The sequence below is a fragment of the Triplophysa rosa genome, linkage group LG5 (genome assembly GCF_024868665.1).
Source record: "Triplophysa rosa linkage group LG5, Trosa_1v2, whole genome shotgun sequence".
Taxonomy (NCBI): domain Eukaryota; kingdom Metazoa; phylum Chordata; class Actinopteri; order Cypriniformes; family Nemacheilidae; genus Triplophysa; species Triplophysa rosa.
The window spans coordinates 9,048,337-9,073,969 of NC_079894.1; the positions used below are offsets into that span (position 1 = coordinate 9,048,337).

The 25,633-nt window shown below is 37.8% G+C and overlaps 2 protein-coding genes across 4 annotated transcripts in view; one reads left to right on the forward strand and one right to left on the reverse strand.

Moving 5' to 3' along the window:
• The first annotated feature begins 4,383 nt into the window (after positions 1 to 4,383).
• ghsra (growth hormone secretagogue receptor a) lies at positions 4,384 to 7,047 on the forward strand. The gene is made up of 2 exons (XM_057334439.1): positions 4,384 to 5,546; positions 5,911 to 7,047. Exons 1-2 carry the CDS (start codon positions 4,769 to 4,771, stop codon positions 6,213 to 6,215), a joined length of 1,083 nt encoding a protein of 360 aa, XP_057190422.1. The 5' UTR covers positions 4,384 to 4,768; the 3' UTR covers positions 6,216 to 7,047.
• Positions 7,048 to 9,474: 2,427 nt separating this feature from the next.
• fndc3ba (fibronectin type III domain containing 3Ba) overlaps positions 9,475 to 25,633 on the reverse strand; it is a 152,269-nt gene continuing 136,110 nt past the window's right edge. For all 3 annotated transcript variants that reach the window (XM_057333414.1, XM_057333413.1, XM_057333415.1), the window contains 4 exons: positions 21,108 to 21,323; positions 18,169 to 18,335; positions 17,943 to 18,070; positions 9,475 to 13,102 (listed from right to left, as the gene is read on the reverse strand). In XM_057333414.1, the coding sequence (XP_057189397.1) occupies positions 12,791 to 13,102; positions 17,943 to 18,070; positions 18,169 to 18,335; positions 21,108 to 21,323 (823 nt within the window). In that variant the 3' untranslated portion in view covers positions 9,475 to 12,790. The remainder of the gene's footprint in view (positions 13,103 to 17,942; positions 18,071 to 18,168; positions 18,336 to 21,107; positions 21,324 to 25,633) is intronic.

Consider the following 25,633-nt stretch of genomic DNA (forward strand, 5'->3'; position numbering starts at 1 on the left):
TAAATATAAACGATGTATGTCTATTTATAACCTCAAACGTTCAAGTTCGCTGTTTTTCAGGAAATGGAAAAAAATACGTTTTAAATGATTCAATACATAATAAATAAATGTAATGATTAAATAGTGAAAGTTGACAAGCACTTTTTGATACTTAAGGGGTTAACGTTAGATATTTGCAAAACCCAGAGACAAACATGAAGGGTGACTAATAATAATGATTTGTGGCTAAATATAAAAATCACAAAATATGGAATTATATTAAGATGGTTTCAGTGGTAACAAACATTATGTGACTTAACTTCCGGTGGATCTCCACAAAGAATGTTGAGTAGTTTTAATGTAATTTAATACAATTAATATACAATAAAATAAAAATATAAAATATTTACACAGACCGGTAAATGACTTTTATTAAACCGCCCGCAGTGGTTCTCAACAAGGGGGCCTCCGGATGAGGGCGAAACAGTAATGACATTGCCATGCGCTCTTACTAGACCGTCTCATTCTAGCGTTTAATGTCGAAGAGGACTCTAAACATCTACCGTTAGAAGGACTGCTCTAGTCAGGAGGCAGCCTCACTAGTATGTGTCCTTGCGTTTGAGAAACACCCTACAGCACCAGCACACAATTCATCATTACAATAATCCCGTCATGTTTTTTACATTATGCACGTGCGCCGATTGCCAACAAAACACAGACATATGACTTAAAGGGATAGTTCACCCAAAAACCAACTCACCCACATGACGTTAAACATGTTTAGAGAACTTCCGGCGTCTTCGGAGCACAAATAAAGATATTTAGGTGACATCCGAGAGCTTTCCAGGCCTCCTCATTGAAACCATGGTGTCAGTTTTTGCCAAGGTCCAGAAAAGTACTAAAGACATCGTTAAATTGGCGAGTGGTAGGTTGTGCTGCTGTCATTGCCTTTCCTGCATACATGTCCGATTCGCAATTGCATTCGCGTTCCGTGCATACGCGGCCGATTCACACTACTAATCCGTCCGTCTCTCTGGCCCATGCGTCCGTTTCGGCCCAAAAAGTACATCGGCCCACCGGGAAAATGCCCGATGGCCAATCCAACCCTGTGGGTGAGTAAAAAATCACACAAAGTAGATTTTAGGGTGAACTTCCACTTTAACGTGATTTACCGCGTACAGTTCATGTCCGGCATCTTTTAGCACTGGGACCGCGCCATCTAGGCCTATCAGTTTCAAGCGATCTCCAAATCCAGCGTTATAACCACCGTTTATATAACATCCAACACTGAAATGACATAAACAAATAAACGCACAACTTCTCCCACTATAGCAAGAGTAACAAGCTGCAGGCCCACAGCGCAGCCAATCTTGAGGCCTTTCTATCGCTCGTTGGTTGGTGCGTGGGCGGGTTATTTCTTTCGCCTTGCCGTGGGCGTGCTTTTCCGGGAGAGTTGCTCAATAAAAGGAATAGAATCCCTGTTACGAAACAGGGATCCACACTTATAAAAACTTTCCGAAACAAGTTGGAGTGCTGGGGGAGTGTATCAAGCACAGAAATACTACGTCATACGTCCAACTCGTTTTTAACAAGTTGACCATGTTAAGCATGAGAAGCCAGCACGTTTAACAGTGTAAAGAAAGAAATCAGAATGCATGAAATAGCATGTTACCCGATCTTCAACAGGTCGCAAGAGATCTGACATTGTTGCACCTGCCAGATTTTAAAATGATGAGCATCATTTCCCAAATTTGGAGGTCGAAATGTCAAACCAACTTTACTTCAAACTGCTCTGCACTGCAGTCAGAGACATAATTTATCCTCAGAGAGGTTATTCTACTATTCAAACAAACTGTGAGCATTTTCCTATAGCCCTTCCTCTCCAGAATGCATCTACTTTCCATTGTGAGGAGTGTTACACTTCACTGTATCTAAATGGATTAATCACAGAGAAACAAGAGCAGGGTGCTGCACTAAAGGACGTCCCAGCGTATCCGACTCTCTTATGGCCAACAACAAAGACAGAGATATCGACTTCTGGGGACCATAAATCATTTATATTTTCAATTTTCCGCCTTGTCTGATGTGAGACCTCTAGTCTGTGGAGTCCGTAATAATTACCTCGGCAGGGTGTGCCGGAGCAGCCATACCTTTGCACTCACATGGCAGGCATTGCCATTTATCACAGCAGCAAACAAACATCTCTGTCTTTCTCTTTCTGTCCCACACACACCAACACAGCACAAACACAATGCCAGTTGAACAGTAAACACTCTAAACTGCAGGAGGGAAAGAGGGGCAGAAACTTAGAGAGAAAGTGAGACGGAGAGAGAAAGACAGATGCAGAGAAAGAATATAATAATTACACTCTTGAAAATAAAGGTGCTTAAAAGGTTCTTCACAGTGATCAATTATTTTTGGTTCCACAAGAACCCTTTGTAACACAGAAAGGTTCTTTGGATGTTAAAGGGTATTCATGGAACCGTTTAGACAAAAAACGTTCTTCTATGGCATCGTGAAGCACCTTTATTTTTTAAGAGTGTAGTTTCATTATGGTCACATCTACCCTTTATCTATCTACTAACCATTTCAAAAGTTAATATTTAAGCTTAAATTTTAATAAAATATTATTGGTAGGTCTGTTGATACAACTACATTACCATGTATGATACATTTTTTGCAAGGGCTTCATATTTGAACATAAGACGAGTCGACGACTACATCCAATCACATGCACAGTGTTCTACGAATCTTTCTGGAGTTCTGCAATGTATACGTAGCGTGTATCACTACTGCCATCTAGTGGACTGCAGTGCAATAACCATTTCTTTGTCTCTAAAACTTAATTCCGCGCAAAGCATGTGTATTTCTGCATGTGTGCCTGCATCACGTGTATAAAAGAGAGAAAGTGTGTGTGTTTACAGTTGTAATCAATGATCTTTATTACTGTCTTATAGGAAAAATGCAAAAAACTCTCTGACCATGATTGTCAACATGTGATAAGTTTATGATGGCCTGACTCAATACTTTGAGAATATTTGAAGAATCAATACTTTTCTGTGGGTGAGGAAAGCGTGTTATTGTTTTTTAAAGAAACTACTTCTCTATTGAATAGCGAATCCTCCAAAGCTTGTAGCCTATCTTGTGTTACATTGATATGATGAACAGAGCAGCACAATATGAGTGCTGGTACAGTGGTACCAACTCTCTCATCCTGCAATATTTAATCTATATGCACGATTGATCAATTTTCTCACAAATAAAGAATAATTATCAAATTATTGCTTGGACATGATATACTATGGTGAAACCAGGTTACTTTGTAGTTATTAACTTAAATTTACCCAAAATCTAGGTATTCTGTAATGTAATATATTGTGAAAATACTTTAAATACTACAATTTATCTCAGTTTAATAGGTTAAAGGTCTTCGTTTGGAGACATATCCTGTGGTTACCATAGGACTTCTAGGTGCAACCAAATGTTCAGTCCTGACCTTTATTTGCACCCTGTCCCCTTCCTCTTCCAAGATGGACCTCAAGGAATATGAATCGGCAATTAAGATATTACATATAAGACATTAAAGACTTTATACATTACATTATGACTTCATGTAAAGTTGTTTTAAAGTGTTTTGTGAAAAATGTTGTATTTTAATGGCAATAAACTTGAAATTAATTAAATGAAATAAAAAACATGGGATGTTTAAATTTAATATTTTTTTAAGATAATGCGACATCAAAGTGTGTTCGTATATTTCAACTTTCTTGTTATTTCAAAATTTCGCTACCTCTTAGCAGGAATAAAAAAATATATTGTTTAAATCACATGATTCTAGTACTAAAAAGAATGGATTTAACACCAACTCTAATGGCTTCCCTTACGATAGCACTATATACCCTATAGCTATTAAACCATTTGAAAAATTTGTGTATTTTGGGACTTATTCCATTAGGATTTAATGGTGTTCCCATCGGCCAGATAACATTCCACCAACACAACCCAACACATTACCAATATAAGATATCAGAGATCATACAGTTAAAACCAATACAATTATAACCAATAAACCATTATAACTATTAAATCCATTAGAATATGGGTGAATAATAGCAAGGTTGACAGATATGTTAGTTTATCGCATACTCTGCGTTCTTTTCTCGTCACCACACGATGGCAGTATTCAATAAAAATCCCATCCTTATTCCACTAGGTTTCGGATTTAAATCCCATACATAATAGGGATGTATATTTTCTGACCAATTACAAAGCTCTCTACTGCTGTTATGCACCCACTGAATCAATGATGAAACGATGATTTACTGACCGACTGAACGCTAGCGGTCGAATCCCAGTACGCGCAACTGATACGCGCAGTTCGCACGTTTCTCTCTGCGAGGTGATTTCATCTCTCCGTCTCTCTCCTTAAACACTTGTCTCTTATCTTCCTACTCCAACATACCTTAAAAAGCTTCCAAGACTAACGATTTTCTGTCCGGGTGAACAGATAACGGCAGCATTAGAAGTTGGAGTGTCGTCCTGAAATCGTTTCGTATCATTTGGAACATTTTTAGATGTGGAGTGGATGGCAAGAAAGTGCAGTTCAGATGACATGCATTTAATAACTGGATATCTGTACGCTTGTAGTGAAAACACGAGCTGTTTAAGTTAAGTCATAACGTTGGGCACCGCTCCTTGAGCACAGCAGTATGGAGAGTCGTTGGGGAGACTGTCGTCCCCGAGCTCTCTCTCAGAGGAGGATTTAAATGGTCCGTGATCTCTCAGCAGCATGCCTACCTGGGTTAACAGGACCAACTGTTCTTTCAATTGCAGTTGGGATGAAAACGCGACTTACTGGGGAATCGAGCCCCCAGTCAACATTTTTCCCATTCCAGTTTTAATCGGTGTGACCGTCACCTGCGTCCTGTTCTTCTTTATCGGCGTAACAGGAAATCTGATGACAATTTTAGTGGTGACAAAATTCAAGGACATGCGAACCACCACCAACTTGTACCTATCCAGCATGGCCTTTTCGGATTTACTCATTTTCTTCTGCTTGCCCCTGGATTTATATAGAATCTGGAGGTACCGACCTTGGAATTTCGGCAACATACTTTGTAAACTATTTCAGTTTGTCAGTGAATGCTGCACATACTCGACCATTCTGAACATTACTGCTCTCAGTGTGGAGAGATACTTTGCTATTTGTTTTCCTCTTAGGGCCAAGGTGATCGTGACCAAGGGTCGCGTGCGAGGAGTCATTTTGGTCCTCTGGACAGTATCTTTCTTTAGCGCAGGACCTGTCTTTGTTCTTGTTGGTGTCGAGCATGAAAACGGGACAAATTCATGGGATACTAACGAATGCAAAGCGACGGAATATGCCATTCGGTCTGGTCTCTTATCCATTATGGTTTGGGTTTCCAGCATCTTTTTCTTCTTGCCCGTGTTCTGTTTAACTGTTCTGTACAGTCTCATCGGCCGAAAGCTCTGGAAGAGAAAAAGGGAGACGATTGGAGAAAATGTTTCTAGTCGTGATAAAAACAACAGACAAACAGTGAAAATGTTAGGTAAGTTACACTGTCAGACAACCACGACAATGTTGCATATTGCGCGCTTTACGCACGACGTTCCCGTTACGCACAAGACTTGCACTTAGCAATACTGCAACTCTAGCATGCACTATAAAATAGTTGACATGCATGTGCTTATGATGTAACATCTAAGTTATTATTTTATAGTCAAAAGTAATACCTCCATGCTTGCGGAATCTTTGTGCGCAAATTAGGATAGGAAGTTGAAGTAGTGCATGAATCCTGTTTTCTATTCAGAATATTTTATTTATATCATGCTAAATGCATTAATGTTTAACGGTGTCGTAACTACAAGGTTCTGTAAAAATGACTATAGTAATTTCATTACTCTCCCTAATAGCTGTGGTGGTGTTTGCCTTCGTGCTCTGCTGGCTTCCCTTTCATGTTGGACGCTACCTGATCTCCAAATCTACAGAGATGGGATCTCCTGTCTTGTCTGTCATTAGCCATTACTGCAATCTCATCTCCTTTGTACTCTTTTATCTAAGCGCTGCGATCAACCCTATTCTATACAACATCATGTCTAAGAAGTACAGAATGGCAGCTTGCAAACTGTTTGGATTGCACAATAACCCGAGAAGAACAGCATCGATGGTCAAAAGAGAGGGTTCTCCGTGCTGGACAGAATCCACTGTGAGTTTGTGACTGACAGACTGCCTTTTCCATTACCAACCATTTCAGACGTCCCGCTGCGCACACACCTGACACACCATTGATTTTCATTTTTTCACATGATAGTCCCTTAATCAGACTTAAAAACACTACACATGGATGTTGAATCAGTTCTCAAACACATCTCCTCAACAGATCAGGGATTATTTTAGAAAGATTCAAAGATTCATCATATTTATTATTTAAAGTCATTTGTTGTTTTACAAACATATGTGTGTACATAGAATGATTTAGGAGAGATAACTTCAGTTGCCTTAAATACAAATGAAATCTGGAAGACAAAATGAGCACTGTAGATACAGCAGCATCCTACTGCACCCGGATAGAGGGAGTCGCAGAGGTGATGCCTTCATTTACATTCTGTGCATGAATAACATGTTCTCTAAGCATGTGTGTCACTCTGTTTATGTGTGGATGCAAAATGCTCTACTTCAGATGAAAAGCAAAATGTTACACAAAACCCAAATGCTTTGAGTAATAAGTTAAAGGCAAAACAAAAACCTGCATTGCATTGGCTTATAAAAAGTACTTCAAAAGCATAGTGTATTGTGAAAAGATTGTTTTTTGTTTGTTTTCAATATTTCAAATGTTAAAATGTGTTTTATTTGTACTGCAGTGACAATGGATAGTCATTGAGAAAAAATATTCATTTGAAACCATTGCAATAATTCTATTGTAAAGTAAAACGTTTCACACTGTAAATTCCAAAGGGTGTACGTCTCTGCTGTGGAAACAGCATGTCACTTGTATTCCAAAATAATGTATATAAATAAACATACATGTGTATATTGTAAAATATGTAAATATACCCATGTTTCACTGGATTTCTGTTGTGTTATATTTCCTTATTTATCAATCAAAACTGTAAGTGATTTTCAAAAATAATCTGTATAAATTCAAAGATCATTTGTTTTACACATAGTATAGTTATTCAAACTAGAACTATGTGCTCATTTACAACTGCTCCAAAAATATGTACATGCCATGACTCTTTAGCCATCTAACATGAGCTTTAACCAAATAATCGTAATAAGAAATTGATGGAATTAATATCACGATTGAGATATCCTATTAAAGATAAATCTTCATTAATACTAAATCAATTTTAGGACATCGTTAAAAACCCTGCATTTTTATTTCCAGTGTCAGTGTTTGATGGTGTTTCATTGATGTCAAAGCAATTTCAGAGAACCCAGACTGAAGAGGAGAATTACAGAAGAGAATGGAATCATAAATCAGTTAGCTCTCCTCGTGAGGAAGACAGTGATGCTGCAATATGAGATTTTTCCACCATATGCCATACTCCAACCTGCAATCACCATAAATAAAAAACTACAGCTCTGCTTTGGAGAAGTCTAAACATAACTTTTGGTCAGTTTTAAAGAAATGAGTACTAAATAGTATTCGAAAATATAATTAGTATGTCCCAAATCATAGTATGCTGAAATGAGTGTTCTCAAAGTACCTGGATGGTCTACTGTTTCCGGTGAAGTTTGAATCCATGGACACTTAACGGCACAACTCACCGCGAGAGGGTGGAGTAAATTAACATCATAAACATTAAATAAAAGCTGCTTTGCTAAATTAATACATGTTAGTATACAGTAAAACTTTCCATGAATAAATGGAGTCAATGAATAATATAAAAACTTGCTATACGCACTAAAATAAAGGCGAATTGGGACGCAGCAGAGACATGTAGAGATTGTTTCTGAGTTTTATTTGAATCATCGAACAAAACACCCATGGTAATATAGTTTAATTTACGTATTATATAAAAACTAATGTTTTTCACTGTGGAAATGGCTTTTTCTGTGGTAATTTTAGACATTTTCAAAGGTTATAGATGTTCTTTTATTAATCCAGTAAAACCGTTACAACAGTAAAACATGATGTACAGTTGTGCTCAAAAGTTGACACACCCCTTGCAGAATCTGGAAAAAGCTGAAACCTTTGGAAAAATAAGAGGATTTTTGAAAATTAAGGTGTATTTTTTATTTAGTCCTGCCCTGAGCAAGTTATTTCACTAAAGAAATGTTAACATATAGTTCACACTAAAGAATAATAACAGAATTTCTAAAAATAGCCCAGGGCAAAAGTTTACACGCCCCTGATTCTTAATACTGTATGATGTTACCTAAACAATCAATGACAGTTTTTATGTTTAGTCATAGTTGTTTAAGGGTTTCTTGTTTGGCATGAGTCATTAGACTGTCCACCGATCTTCAAAACAATCACCCAGGTCCTCCACAATCTTTGCTTTTTCAGCATTTCTGGATATTTGACTCATGTCCAGCAGTAACTGTATGATGTCGAGATTCCTCTTTTTACATTGAGGACAATCAAGAGACTCATACACAACTATTACAATAGATAGAAACATCCAGTGCTGCCCACAAAGTCAACACCATTCATTTAAAGTCAGGTGGGTGTAAACCTCTGAAAATGGTTTTGGTGTAAATTGTTATTGTTTCATTTATACATCTTATTTTTTCATTTACTAATGTCCTTCAGAAGATTTAAAACTACATAAATGTTTTTCAGGAAATCAAATATAATTTTTTTACACCAAAACCATTTTCAGAGGTTTACACCCACCTGACTTTAAATGAATGGTGTTGACTTTGTGGGCAGCAAAATAGTTTGGCTACGCGAGACTATAGTCATATAGTAAAGACGCATTGTTTAGATTTTTCCCAGGATTTTAAAGTGAACGAGCTGTGTTCTGATCACGTGCATTTAATCTACCTTAAATTATTTAACATTAGCGAAGTGTGCACAATTATTTAGCCTAAATGATTGCTTGACAAGCCCGAGTTTTGACAGTTCCGTATGACAATAAATACATAAATACAAGTCTATAACCATCTTTAACTGAAGCCAAAACGTTTCTGTACTCCATTTAAATAGAAAAGTATTCAAATTAGTTGAGAAATGAAAATGATGTTGTGTCTTGATCCAGAAAACTGCAGCTTCACCATTCACTCGTATGTCTTTGTCGTCGGCTTTTGCCCTCACCAATATGGCGGCGTTGACGTACGATCCAGCAGACAATGAGGCGTCTAGTTAATATATGTCTATGGTGATAAATATATAGATTATCAGTATTGTAAAACCCTGCCTCAGCTTTAATAACATGCAAAGAAAAGAAGCAAATTGATTTTAATCATAAGCTCCACTGATTTAACTGAAGAGATTAATAGCACCAATGCAAGACACAATCGTCAGTAAAAATTAAAACATTTATTGGGTATAAATATATTACATACACGCTACAGATACAGTTAAGTCTTACGTACATAGGGTATTTGCAAAAATCTATACATTAACATTGATATGGCAGTTTCTTTATATATATGCATATGAAAATGTGTAACATTTACAATAAAAGGAAAAATTTATGACTTAAAAAATTTAGATCATGACAAGCCTGGAATGTTTGATATATATATAGATTTTTTCATTTTCATTTTCAATGGTGAGGTAAAAATACATTTTTTGGAAAATCGTTGAATACACTCGTGGTTCTATACATTTCTCTGGGACAATGCGGGGATCTCATCTATCTTCAAGCAATTACGTTCAAATTTATTTCCATAATTAAAACAAAACAGAGATGAAACAGAATAAAATGCAATATAAAAATACAAAACTGTACTTGGGCCACAAAAATGAGTGTTTTTTTTCTCTTTTTTATTTTATTTTACAAGGACTAATAAGAAAAGAAACAAAAACATTACATGTGTATTCCCAGTGCTCACTGGTCAGGAGCAAACACTACTTATATCATGGGCAAAACTAAACCTAAAAACAAGTCACCAATAGACTTTCAATGAAGTCTGTGTGGGTCAGTTTAACAGACAAAAAACATGATTCTTTTGATTTTAAAAAACAAATGTTGACTAGGAAATACACGTTTATGTAGACAAATCTAATAAAGATTAATGTTTTGCTTTAAAAAGTGCTTCATTTCTGTTAGTTGTCATACTATATATCTATATATATATATATATACCTCTATATATAATTCCTTGGCAAAAATACTGGAATAAATTCACTATTGCGCTATGACACGTCTTGAAAAAACAAAACAAAAAGGAAATGAGAAATGTAATTTGCTTTAGAACAGTTGATTGTTTTGCATCCTCTCAGTGTGAATAACATGTCAAATTTCACCTCAAAAGGATTATTTGTATAAATGGCACGATTTTCACTACCAACAAAACAAGTGTACTCGTAGATTAAGTTTAACTGTTGTTATTCGTTTTCAAGAAAGCGATGTTCTAGCGTCACAAACGATTTGTCAAGTAACCCTTAAAAAACAGAGAAACAAAGTGGACAAGCCTTTGCTTTGGCAAACGGTAAGATAATGTAAGCGTTATAACACTCTTTAGCAATGCAAAATTTAGCTACGTAACGTATGTCCCATTACATACAAATTAAAAACGGAAGGTTAAACATTTGCTACGTTTTTTTATGAGAAGACAACTAGCTGGAGTTTCGGCACTTGAAGGTGAACAGGAATTATATGGTATAGAAATGTTTTAGCATTGTACATGCTACATGTTCCACATTAATGAAAGAAATACAAATGAAAGGAATGCTGGCCTTAGTCATTAATCTACAATACATAAAAAACTGAACTGGAAAAAAACATGCTACAATAAAAAGAATTAGTACATAACTACATCTCTTAATTTCTTGAAAAATAAATAAATGAAGATTGCACTTTAATTGCCATTTAAAGTACTGTATGCAATAGATCGTATAAATAACCCTAGAAGAATGATACCTTACTTTCCCATTAACTTTGGCAAAGGAATACAGAGCTAGTAAACGATTTTGCTTACGGACAACTGGAGCAAGGCACAGCTTAGGCGAGAAACGGATCAAATAAATGCATTTAAAAAACTGCGGAGGCAGACAACGAAATAACGCTACTGTAGAGTGATGACAGCAATATCATTCTGTAAAATAGTGTTTGCAGCACCCTCTCAGAAACATAGCATTTACGTCTTCACCTCTGAAAAGTCCATGTCCCTGAGGTACAATACAGGCTGTCAGTCAAGGGAACAAGGGTGTGTGGCTTACACACAAGCCACGCCCTGCTTAACACCCCTCCCCTTTAGTCTCCTTTTGGAAAACTTCCCCTGGTCTGCAAGTGTGTTAGAGAAACTCTTTGGATCAATGGGAACTGCTGGTTTGTACCTTTACTTGGCTAAAGACGCGCATCAGGCTGTTTTGGCATGAACATCAGTCATCATTATAAAGGCGCAGCGGGTGGAGGAGTTCACCGCTGCTTCCCAAATCATGTTGATCAAGCACCTTAAAAATGTACAACTGGCTTTCATATGGTTTCAAAAAAGAACATTCAATATGACATGTAGGGCCACAGACAAAACAAACAAAAAAGAGTACAGGGGAAATTCACAGCGTACGTGAACAAAACCAGCCGGTTTCACAGCTACTGGCTTTTGTGACTCCAGCCATCGGCTGGTCCCTGGATCTACAGACACCACACGAAGCCCAAGAATCAGAGCCGACATTAGCCTAGTCGAGTTATGGGGCAGGTAGGCAAGAAAGTAGCCCACCATGCGGCCTGCACCTTAGGACAGATACGCAAAGATGGCCAGTCGGGGTCGACGCGACATCCAAACACGTTCACTGGGAGGGCGCGTGGTGGCAAAGGGTGTTGTTGCCATACATACATGGCAAATCTAACTCGCTTAAGCTCAATTGCCACCACTACTGACCACAGATTTATAAAGCACCTTAGATTGTGAATTGACAAGCTCCTAAAGAGATCTCTACTTCAAACTTGTTATTTATATTACAATACCTCTATAAAATCTTATACTTATATCTATATATTAGATAACTGATTCCGTTCTCAGGAAAAAATAAACACAATAGCAGCATTACTTAAACCACACATGGATTGCAACTTGCTTTGGCAGCTTAATGCAGGGGGCTTCACACCAGCCTTTACTACAGTAACAGTATTTAGTGTTTCTGAGAAGTAGTGTGGTGAAGTGTACGGTGATGTCCGGCTTTGAACTGTGATCGTGGGATACAAAAACATGTTTTTCATGATAAAGCTATGATTCCAAGAACTCGCATATGGCTATAACACAAACTTTGTGAAGCACGCTTGGATAAAACAAAGTAAGGCCATGAACGCGGAGAAAATTCAATACATCTTCCTCCAGACATATACGTCCACTTAAAGGGATACAAAAAAATTGAAGCATGCAAAAACAGGCTATCACGCCACTCTCCGTAAGGCTCCGCAATGTGATTTGGCGTCTCCAAGGTGTGGCGCAGAGCAAAATCCACACGCTGCGACAGGTGGAATAAAACAGCGATGCTCAGGAATGCATTGTAGAGACACAGAGGATAAGAGAGAAAGAGAAAAGCGTGCCTGTTTACATAATCAGCCTGCAGTTCATTTGCCGCGCGTGTATATTTAAGTGTTCGTGTGTATGTGTCCCTCGTAAGAAAATTCTTTCTTTTTTTCTTGGCAGGCTGCTTTTTCTCTTCTCTATATGTCACTTCATGAAGAAGTATTCCATCATAAAAGCGATGAGGAAGGAGAGGGCGGCGAAGGCTCCCACTAAGAGCGCTGCGAAGCGTTCGTCTGTGGCGAACAAGCCGGTGGGTCTTCCCGTCTCTGTGGAGCTGAGCTCTCCGTGCGCCACCGGCTCTGTGCGGCGCAGTGTGAAGAGCGAGGATGGGCTGACGGGTCCGCACAGCTCCTGAGTGTTGTCCTGGCAATGCCGGCACACGTACACGCGAAACCGATAGTGTGTGTTATTGTGCAGGCCAGAGATCTGGAAGGTCGTGTCCTCTCCTTTATATAACTGAAACAAGAGACGGAGAGAAAAAAAGGACAATTTATTACATTTAATGCATGGATATTATATACTGCATTTAGCTAGACATTTTTGGTCTAAAATGTAAAAAAAATAAATAATGATGTTTGAACATATTGGCCATGTTTAGTTATTTTTTAGACCAAATATTTGTTTTTATAAAACTTCTCTATAAAACACTTTCTATAAATCTGACAGATTATCAGTAAATTTAATGGAATCCAAATATTAATTTAGAGGTCTGAGTAAATTTTGATGGTTGTTATTGAAAGAAATGGTTGCTATTCAGAGACTTTCATGAATAATGATGAGGATAAATCACAGCGTTTACAAACAGTAACATGAGGATGAGCTTTACAGAGGAGCATGTGCTGACATACGCTCCTGACCTGATAGGATCATGTTTGATGTAAATATCACATTTTGTGGTCACAACAGAATTAAAGCGATGACAATGTTGACATTGTGTTTACGTACCCAAAGAAAGAAAAAATATTTTCACCCCAGAAAAGCTTTTCCAGTTACACTATATGCATGCAATTCAGTTGAAAACAAGTTTACCACTAAAGCAGAATTTTAAGGAAACTCAATAAAAATGCAGAATCGGACGCATGTTTGACTGACAGAGTTTTGCTCATGTACCAGTAACTTTTGGCCTATCTACCAAGCAACAGCTGTTAAATATTTCTCGCGAGCCACCCACAACCTTCCTTTATTTTACCACTAGGATGATGGACACTTTTCATTTGATGACACTGTAAGAAAAGTCACCAATAAGAAGCCAAAACGTGCATTTCATTACACAGCATTAATACCACAGCTACATACCGATACCTTTACTGTTTATATCAGTTGCACGGATATTACACCATGGCACGAACCGTTTAGAAAAGTTTCAAGACTATATTTCTCGCTTTGTTTGAAGTGAAAAGTCTTTACTAAAAAAAGTCACCACTACTGTTTACACAAAAACTACATTTAATCCATTTTTAGTCAATCTTCTCTCTCTCCAAATGCCTGTAGCACAGGAAACTTAATAGTGTACAGCAAATGATCCTAGACAACTAAATATTTTATTTAAGGGAAACGTTCCAGCTTATACTGCACCCCACCATGTCCATGATACTTTTGATTTCTAAAGACACAAAACTGTACAATAGAAACACACAAGCTAAGCAAATGTATGTATAAAATGTCCCTCCTAGCAATACAAAGCATTCAAAAATAAACGTAATCCAAGCCAACACTTTTTGACAGCTATTATTTCATTTTTCCATTTCCATTTAAGTGCTCATGGTCGAAAGGTATTATGATGGAGGAATAAAACTGAAGTTATTGAAGCTCAGGAAGATTTAATACTACGAGCGCAACAGTCTGTGTTAATGAATGCTGGCCAAAAACAAGCCCATTACTTTTTCAACAGACCCATAAACAAGCTAAATCAAACCACCACACACACACAAAACAATTCAAACTGCAAGGTATTTCATGCCATTTAGCTCAGTTTCTCTAATCTGTGATGTTCAAAGAATGTTGATATATTATGTATAACAGCACTGGAACTGCTCGTCTGTGTTTGTGTTTACTACACAAAATTTCATTTCTATTTTCACTGACAGGGCAAAAACCCACATGCTTGTGTGATATTGGTTAAAAAGCTAAATGGGCTGTAGTAGTGTCTATTTACAAAAACCTACGACAGCAGTTTCGTAAGCTTTCGTAATGCGTAATGTAAGCAAACTCCATTAGATGACCAATTTGGTGGGTGACAATTACATACCAGGAGTAATTTTTGCAAAAATGGGATTTGTTAACCCTGTAAGTGTCAGATTCCTGCCAGATCACTAACTTACACGTTTTGTACTCTATAGAATAAAAAGACTACATAAAAAAAAAACAGTCACCCAAAAATGAAAATTCTGTCTTCATTTACTCACCCTCAAGTTGTTCCCTCAATAAATGACTTGGTTATGATAAACACAGAGAGATATATTTGGAAGAATGTTTTTAACCAAACAGTTCTTGGCCACCATTTACATTGACTACCATAGTAGGATTTTATTTGTAATTGTTTTGTTCTGTTGAACACAAAAGAAGATATTTTGAAGAATGTATGAAAACAAACAGTTCTGGGGCACTTTTGACTACCATTGTCATTTTTCCTACTTTCCAGCTTTGGTTACAAGCATTCTTCCAAATATCTTTCTCTGTGTTTATCAGAACAAAGAAATGTACACAGATTTGGAACAACTCGAGGCTCAGTAAATGAAGACAGAATTTTCATTTTTGAGTGAACTGTCCCGTTTAAATCAGAAAGGTTGGTGCGGCAGTAGCTCATCCACCTCACACCCACACAATACACACAGACATGTCAGAGCCAATGCAAACAGTTACAGACGACAGCATCTGTTGCCATTTTACACTGACACGAGGGGCCCACGCTCCATATGCACTAATGCTACTTATCTTTACATGCAAACAACACGCTTCTCCCATCCATTCCTGCATTTACATAAAAAAGGCACAGAGCAACAGTGTAACAAGACTCTGACGCTCCGGTCATGATAAATGTATCTCCCTGGAGAGAACTGATAGTCCTCACGACACGTGCATTCACACTGCTGGTTAGATTTATGTGGCACTGGTTCATCTCCTAATATTTCCATTTACTCTACTCAATGAACTCTCACTTTTGATGATGAATAAAATGTTTAACATTTGTAACAATAAGGTGACAAAAGTGGGTGGAATATTATATTATTCTACTTGTGCTCTCTCTGTTGTTTACTTGTCTTTTATCACCTATGGGCCCATCTCAGGCTTATTCTATTGCTATATCTCTTACTGCCAATAGAGCAGAAAGAACACGTATTTTGTCAAAATTGCATCATATGCTCAAAGGTGTCACAATAAAATGAAATATACCCTAATGACGGAAGATTTAATGCCTTAATGGTCTATAAATTCTGCAATAAAAACTACACAGATATCTCAAACTAAAAGTAAAAATGTTTGTAAGCCTTTGACTTCGACAGCCAATTAACTCTGAATTTATACAAACAATAATTTTTCCTAATCATTAAAGGAATTAAGTTTACCCCCAAATTAAATGTAATCTATAATTTCCTCACCCTTATGCCATTTTAAGTGTAGATGTCTTTCATTTTTTGTCAGACACAATTGAAGTAATTCTGAAAAATATTCTAGCTTTGTAATGGCATTGAATAGTGCCTCCAAAAAAGCGCATTTACGGTATCATCATAAAAGTATAATCCAAATGACTCCAGGGTGTTAATAAATGTCTTCTGAGATGATTTATATTTTAAGCATATTTTGCCAAGACAGGTCGCATTAGACTTCGAACATGTATAGACGGTTGCATCTTAACAACATAAACAAATGTTACTGCGCATTTGCACTTTTGTGACCCACAACTGAACTTCCGGTACACTTTCACAAACAATAGAGTGCCTGTAGATTATTTCTGATAACAATCAAAAGAAACCGAGAAGAACCATTACTTGGCTAAACTTGTCTCCAATATTTTGAATTTAGTCTGCAATACCAAGCTCAACCGCTAGATGTCAATGCACCATACGGTTTCTTTAAATGCGACTGAACTACAGGACCCTGTAATTAATTGTTTATTTAATAAAACGAACATACAGCAAAATTCAACAAATCGTTTATTTAATACAATTATTATACAGTAAAATAATAATACAAATGAATATTAACATAAATTAAATTAAATATAATAGTTATATTATTAGACACTAGCCAAACACAAACCGGAATTTAACTGGGGGTCAGGTGCACGCACGTCCGATGAAACGGTCTATAGATGAGTAAATTACACATCGGCTACACATATCTCAACATTGAATATCATTGGTTCTCGCGTCATGGATGGCACGAGGATGAGTAAATATTCGATTGAAATTCATTGTGAGGTAAACTACTGTATTCCTTAAAGAATGTCAAATATGAACTAGTTCAGTAATGATGCCTAATGAATACAGCTAGATATTAAACACAAAAAAGTGATGACCTTTAAAATAGCCACTCCACAGATTTGTCCAATTTGATTCTTACAAAAATGTTTAAATTGGGCAAATAAATACCACACGAGTTGAAAATGAATGTAGAAGTTCTCATAAAAAAGACTAAGTAGATTTTTTTCTGAATATATTATAAACTCTGTTCTGTGGGTTTACTATGATCAGAACCTTCACAGGGCAGGTGTGTGTGTGTTTAGTCCATTAGCAGAGCTCTTGTATTTTAATAGATGATGGGAAAAGACCTTCTGATGGGATAATGTATTTATAAATCAAATCAGAATGAGACATTTAACACTCAAGTCATTTCCAGCCTTTTATAGTGGAATCCCATTATCATTGAATCTCAATAAGTATGAAATATTACCCATGAATAAGCATTATTTGTAGAAACTGTGAGTGTAAAAACCAGTAGAGGACAGTGGAAAAACATTGTTGATACAGTGTAAATTTGTAAGTTAAAGATCGTAGAGTGGGGAAAAAAAGGTTTGTTTAGTTTCGCCCCTTCCTGTAGATTTTTTGATGTATTTTAGGAAACATAAAGTAGATACAGTGTTTTCAAGGTATACGAGTGAGATCACTGCTTTAACAATTCAGTGTCTCCATATGAATACGCACATATTTCATCATATATTTTAAGTGAAATGCAAGACATAATAATGCAAACCAAACAAATTTAAGATGACTAGCAAAGAATCAAATCAATTGATATTCGAATACGTTTCCATTTCAAGCTATTTTAAAGCTATATCTAAAGAATAGGAACTCACTTGTTTGTAGTCCGACTCTTTTCCCACCAGCACCTGTAGGATGTAAATGATGGGGTCTCCTCTCATTGGTGGAATGCTCTCCCAGCTGACCTCACACACATTCCCTTCCAACTGTACCACTTTGGGAGCTAAAGGACAATACGCAGTTCACATATAAACCTCCAGTAAGAAGCGATCCAGCACATGAAGAAGTGTGCGCTGCTGTGCATGTAAGAGGAAAACTTACCTTTGAGAGCTGGAGGGACAGACCTGGTGGTATGGAAAGTGTGTATTTCAGAGAAGTGTCCCTCTTCTGCCTTACTCACAGCTTGAATCCTGAGACAGTAGCTGCTTGACTCACAAAGCCTCTGTACCTTATATGTGTGACTCGGGCCTCTGTAGATTGTGACAAACCTAAAACACAAACAGTTTCATTATTTCTTTTTTTTGTAATTGAATGGTCCAGGGTGTCATTTTTTGGAGGATCTTTTGACAGAAATGCAATATAATAACTTCAGAGGCGTATAAAGACCTTACATAATGAAGCGTTATTACCTTAGAATGAGCTATTTCTCTCTACATACACCGCAGGTCCCCTTACGTGGAATACACCATGTTGTTTCAACAGTAGCCCTAAACAGAGCGCGCTTCCTAAATACGTTATATCCTTCAGCAAAGAAGCTAAAACGCAACATTTTAGTTCTGCGTCAGTGCTTCGAAAGGTTTAGGTGCCGCTAAAATTCATACACCGGACCTTTAAAGAAGTAGTTGATTTTTTTCTCAAATATACATTTACAGACTAAATATTAGACGTCATTAAGTTTGACATAGTGTCCAATACTATATAAAGAGTCATAAGCTGTTCTGTGAATTGTGAATGATTTTTTCTAATACATTTGTATCTTTTTTCAAAAGATGCTCTTTTACAACCGTTTTTTGTGTTTGCACTTGCAGAACACAAAAATCACAATGACACTGTAAAACAGCTTCTACCTTTTTAAATCTAATCTAACCTTTTTGGCTCTCAATTAAAATACCTCAGGCAGAAATGTCTGGTATTGGCAGTCAGCTCTGAGTAACAGGCACACCGTGCCATGTGCCATTAGCCAAACAGCATCAGTCCAATATACAAACACCTCATGTCAAAATGACAGCGCAAACCAACAGCTGCTATTTAATGACTGATCAAACCACTTAAGAACTTCCTGCCAACTTTATGTCTGACTAATGAGAGGAAGATAACAAACCAGTGACCCAAAGTCAATACTTCATATCATTACCGAGGCCTTTTAAACCTGGACGTACCTCATGCACTTGCCAAAGCATCTCTACCAAAGGCTGTTTTACTTTGGAATGCTTTTCTAGCAGCTTTTGTGTAAATAAAGAAACAGAACTGAACATCAACCTTGTCAAGTGGCACCACAGCATCCAGTGGATTATAAAACATAATCCAGAAGAAACAATTTTTCAAAGGGAAAAAATGACCAGAGTGGTCCAGAGAGAAGAGGTCTGACAGAATACCTGCAATTGTTCATTTGATGGATAGTACATCTATGGTTACTATGGCAATCTGACCACTAATAGGATTCTGGATGTAATAGCAGAACGTTCAAAGCCCATTTCAGCAACGAATGGAGTTTGATCTTTCCTCATTGCTCTGAATTGATCGAAGCAGCTGAATTGATTATAATTAGCATAGCGAATGTGCCAAAAAAAAGAAAGAAATGTTTACCAAATTCTAATGTTGATCGTGGCAATTGCTTTAGTCAGAATGGTTATTGCTCTAATTTGATCAGGGTTATTGCACAAACAGAGATTATGTTACCAAATGATAGCCTTTCTGTTTACAACTGTGTCTTTGAAGTTTCATTTCGTGACCTTCACTGTCTGAACAGAATAAGACGCAATAAACAACTGGATGCAATAATAATATATATACATATTACATATACAGTAGTACTATATGTACCAAATGCATACCAACATTGCAAGGTAGTATTTAGATATTAATTTACTAAGTTAATACGTTTATAACCTAAAATCTTTTCAAATTCAAAAAATACAAAAATAAAATGAATCCAATCGTAAAATATAAAACGAATCAGACTAGCATAGCTAAATCCAATTACAATTTGTGAAACTTTAAAGGAAACATATGAGATTTAAACTGAGAAGCAAAAGAGAATCCTAAGAAAAATCTCAATCAACTCTTGATTGACCCAAAAATGAAAATTCTCTCTTCATTTACTCACTCTCAAGTTGTTCCAAACCTGTGTCAGTTTTGTTGTTCTGTTGAACACAAAGATATTTTGGAAGAATGTTTGAAAAAATTGCTTTATACATTTCTTTGTTCTGTTAAACACAAAAGAAGATCCGTTCTGGGGCACTTTTGACTTCCATTGTCCTTTTCCTACTATGGTAGTCAATGGTGGTCAAGAACTGTTTGGTTACAAGCATTCTTCCAAATATCTTTCTCCGTGTCCATTAGAACAAAGAAATTTATTTAGATTTGGAACAACCTGAGGGTGACTAAATGACAGAATTTTTTTTGGGCAGAACTGTCCCTTTAATCTCATACCGGTCTAGGAGAGTTACAATAGGTTCATGTGGATTCTGGTACAAAAAAACGTTCCGTCTGTTGACCATTAGCGGCAGGTTACATCTGGCCAGAGCGCATAATGAGAAAATGAACCAAACTAACAATAAAATGATTTTTGAAACTGCTGTTCGGGAATGCATTATGTTTGATTAAATTCCCATCTGTCAGGCTCAGCGCCCGCTCACAAGCAACTGCCAATATGCCAGTTTGCCAAAAAATACTATCAAAAATTACAATTAGATGTAGGACATAAGCCAAACTTGTGTAGGTTAAACTGCAGTGGCCTGTCTCTCTGCTGTATAGTGTTGGTTTGTCTGGTCTAGTACAGGCCATAACACTAGTAATAACTTCAAACAGTTATTTCTGAAAGAAAACTGTCATCTAATTGTTTTATCTCTGTATTTAATCGGCATGTTTATCGAAAAAAATCTCTACTAAAATATACAAAATGAGCTATCATAGCTCCAGTGACATCTCACCTTGGCCAAATTAAATCACTGCTCACAGTCTGCCTTCAAAATGAATTCAATTTTCCTCCCAGCAGTGTATCTACTGATGTTTATAACGCACGATAGAGACAAACTCACCTTTTGTTCTTGTCCTCCATCTGCAGGTTGTAGACCATCTCGTCTCCGAGCATGTTCTTGGCATTGCTGCTGTCTCCCCATCTGAGTTTGAGGCTCTGGGGTCCGGCGGCGGTGCACTCCAGTCTGGGTGGGACGGGGGGCAGCTGCCTGGTGCGGGCCAGCAGGGGAGGGCTCAGGGGACCAGCACCGATTTCATTTACTGCCTGAATCTGCACACTGACACAGAGACACAACGCCATTACAACACACGGCGGACAAGTTTCATACTTGTTTTTATAGTAAAGCCAATGTTGCTTTTTTTGAGATTTGAACTTTCCTACTAGACAACAATGCAAAATCCCAAAAATATACATATATATCACACACCAAAATGTTCCAATAATTACAGTGGACAAAAGAGTACAGTACACCAGGTGATCCTAAATGATATACAGAAAGGAACAATCTTACAGAAAAAGAGGCCTTTAACTAAAAAAAGTGAGAAATGGCAGAGCAAAGTATTTCTTATTCCCTAGACATCAATATTTCAATCTGGATCTCATAACTGGTAATGCATGAAATTGTAATCCACTAAATGTGTGCATTACACAAAGCAATGTCCACGATTGCTATTACTGAAAGGTGAAAATTGTTTATGTTTTTCTAAAGCTTGATTTGTATGAGGGGCAGTACAGACTTCATCTGAACTTCAGCACAAGGTCTATGGGTGGAGGCAAATCAATAACTCATTAACAAGTAAGGAATTCCTATAACAAACCTTTATTTCATCAAAACCGTACCATTCAAACCCCATTTTGATTTCTGAATGTTGGTCTATTAACTAAAAAATAAAAGTAATATTAAAGTTCTTCACAGTAAAGCCACAGAAGAACAATTTTTGGTTCCACAAAGGACCCTTTAGGCAAAGGTCCTTAAAGGTCCAGTGTGTAATTTTTTGGAGCATACATTGACAGAAATGCAATATAATTCAATTCAATTCAATTTATTTATACAGCGCTTTTCACAATGTGCATTGTTCCAAAGCAGCTTTACAGGAGCAAATAAGAAAAACAGAAAACACAGAAAGGTAAAACACAGCACACTGCATGGTGTTTATAGACCAAGCAAGATCATTCTAATAAATAATATCTAATAAATAAATGAATGAATAAATGCAGTCTCCCGGTGAGCAAGCCAACACTGCCCTGCTGTGGCGAGGAACCCAAACTCCAACGATGAATAAATGGAGAAAAAAACCTCGGGAGAAGCCAGGCTCAGCCGGGAGGGCCAGATCTCCTCTGATGTGTCATAGCTGCACTCAGTGACCCCCACCAAAAGCCACCGAGCAAACGTCCACGAAGAACAGGAAGAGCCACCCGCCAAAACCATGCAGGTCCAACCCGGTCCCATTCTGCGATCGACACCAGACAACAGAGGAACAACCAGGGAAAAATAGTAATGGCATAATGTAACTTTATTCCTCTGTTGTCTGACATCGACCACAAAACCAGACCCACACAGCCCCAACAAATGAAACCCCCCAAACCACAACAAGCCCCCCCCCCACTCCCCACAAACACCCACCCAGCAACCTCCAATCAAAGCTATAACTTCAAACTGCTGTCATGTGATGTAAGTTTAGCATCAAATATCAAGTATTATAAATTCAGCATTAACGTGACAAGTAGTCCGTTTTTGCTCTTGGTTGGGGATGGAATTGCCTGAGCTGGGATGGTCAGATGGTCGCTTTACTCTTGGGTGGTGATGGAATTGCCTGAGATGGGGCTGGGATGGTCAGTCAGTCTGCAGGCTCTCGTAGGAGGATGGCAAGGGATTTTCAGATGTAGTTATAATACACATAACCATGTCTTCAGAGGTGTATAAAGAAACAAATGAAGTGTTGTGTTTATTACCTTAGAATGAGCTATTTCTATCTACATACACCGCAGGTCCCTTTACATGGAATTCACCATGTTGTTTCTACAGTAGCCCTAAATGGATAAACTGCTCTACAGAGCGCGTTTCGTAAATTCGTTATCTCCTTCGACAAAGAAGCGAAAACGTGACGACATCTTAGTCCTGTGTCAGCCACCGTAGTGCTTCGAAAGGGAGGGGGGAGCAGTTGAGTGAGCCGTTGGTTGCATTTCAAAACCTCACCACTAGATGCCGCTAAATTTCATACACTGGATCTTTAAAATAATCATTTCTTTCCTTTTTATAGCCTAGAGAATTTTTTTTCACTACAAAGAACCTTTTGTGAAAGAAAGTTAAAGCTTCTTTGTGGAACCATATCAACTTTACTGGCGCTACATATCGTTTCAAGTAATAAAATAGCTGATCATTATCACATTACTTGTTTATATGGAGTAAGACACGAGAAACCCTGCAGATCTTCTCACTGATCAAAAGAAATCATTTAATATTGTAATTGAACAATATGATCGTTTTCAAGAGTAACTTAAACAGAATTTTGGACAGGTCAACAACTGAATACTTGCTTATAGCAAGAGAGTCAAGCCATCTTATCTCACAGCTGAACTTTCCATATTGTAAAGCAAAAGCCTCAAGCATATCTGGATTTGGGTTTGCTTTCCAATCACAACAAGCAGACTGTCAATAGAGACACATGGAAACAACAGAAGCACGGTCAGTGTACCAACATGTTTCACAACATTTCCTGTCATTTTGCAACTGCTGTTTGTTCTAGACGTGCAAATTGTTCACACGCGTGCTGAATATCTTCTGAATATGCGTGTATGGATCTAGTGTAGGACAGACTCACATTTGTTTATCAACAGACCAACAGATGTACCCTAGTTTTCCTGTCAACCACGTGTTACATTGCATGACATTTCCCAGATAAACACGGTGTTTTTTGAACAGGAACACAAACATACACAGCAAGCGTCAGAGGTCTGGGGTGGAACACTTCACACTCGAATAAACCCCGACACAACAATAGGCTACTTCTTGTTTGTACATGATAAAGAGCTTTGGCTTTTCGTGAAATGAGGTGTGGTTCATCCCCGTCGAGGTGAGAAGAATGAGCCACGTCACGTCTAAGAGAAGCAAAGATGATCACCCGCATCCTTAACTTTCACCTTGGTGAGTTCATTCAGATTTATATTTAAGGGCTGCAAGACTTGCTACGCTTTGCACAGCACCCCATTATTCATAAATATGCCATGTCGTATTATTAAATCAAATTAAAATCTGGGAATTGGAATATGGGGAGGTTGGGGAGCGGACTTGAATTAACAGCAGCTTCTCCAGCAACACACGACTCTTTGGCTGACATTTAGCTGAAAACAAAACATACTTTAACCTTTCATGAGATTTCATTTGTCTGAACGCCCCTAATGACAAAAGACATAATCGATTTCAAAGCAAATGACCATACAGTCTACACCACACCAAGTGTTTGACCCTGATTGATAATGTCTTTGTGAGAGTAACTTAACATATTTAACACATTATACACTCACCTAAAGGATTATTAGGAACACCATACTAATACGGTGTTTGACCCCCTTTCGCCTTCAGAACTGCCTTAATTCTACGTGGCATTGATTCAACAAGGTGCTGAAAGCATTCTTTAGAAATGTTGGCCCATATTGATAGGATAGCATCTTGCAGTTGATGGAGATTTGTGGGATGCACATCCAGGGCACGAAGCTCCCGTTCCACCACATCCCAAAGATGTTCTATCGGGTTGAGATCTGGTGACTGTGGGGGCCATTCTAGTACAGTGAACTCATTGTCATGTTCAAGAAACCAATTTGAAATGATTCGAGCTTTGTGACATGGTGCATTATCCTGCTGGAAGTAGCCATTAGAGGATGGGTACATGGTGGTCATAAAGGGATGGACATGGTCAGAAACAATGCTCAGGTAGGCCGTGGCATTTAAACGATGCCCAATTGGCACTAAGGGGCCTAAAGTGTGCCAAGAAAACATCCCCCACACCATTACACCACCACCACCAGCCTGCACAGTGGTAACAAGGCATGATGGATCCATGTTCTCATTCTGTTTACGCCAAATTCTGACTCTACCATTTGAATGTCTCAACAGAAATCGAGACTCATCAGACCAGGCAACATTTTTCCAGTCTTCAACTGTCCAATTTTGGTGAGCTCGTGCAAATTGTAGCCTCTTTTTCCTATTTGTAGTGGAGATGAGTGGTACCCGGTGGGGTCTTCTGCTGTTGTAGCCCATCTGCCTCAAGGTTGTGCGTGTTGTGGCTTCACAAATGCTTTGCTGCATACCTCGGTTGTAACGAGTGGTTATTTCAGTCAAAGTTGCTCTTCTATCAGCTTGAATCAGTCGGCCCATTCTCCTCTGACCTCTAGCATCAACAAGGCATTTTCGCCCACAGGACTGCCGCATACTGGATGTTTTTCCCTTTTCACACCATTCTTTGTAAACCCTAGAAATGGTTGTGCGTGAAAATCCCAGTAACTGAGCAGATTGTGAAATACTCAGACCGGCCCGTCTGGCACCAACAACCATGCCACGCTCAAAATTGCTTAAATCACCTTTCTTTC

Coding starts and splice junctions, on each gene's coding strand:
- ghsra (XM_057334439.1), top strand. CDS start 4,769: ATGCCTACCTGGGTTAACAGGACCAACTGTTCTTTCAATTGCAGTTGG. Junction 5,547..5,910: donor ACAAACAGTGAAAATGTTAG/GTAAGTTACACT, acceptor TCTCCCTAATAG/CTGTGGTGGTGTTTGCCTTC.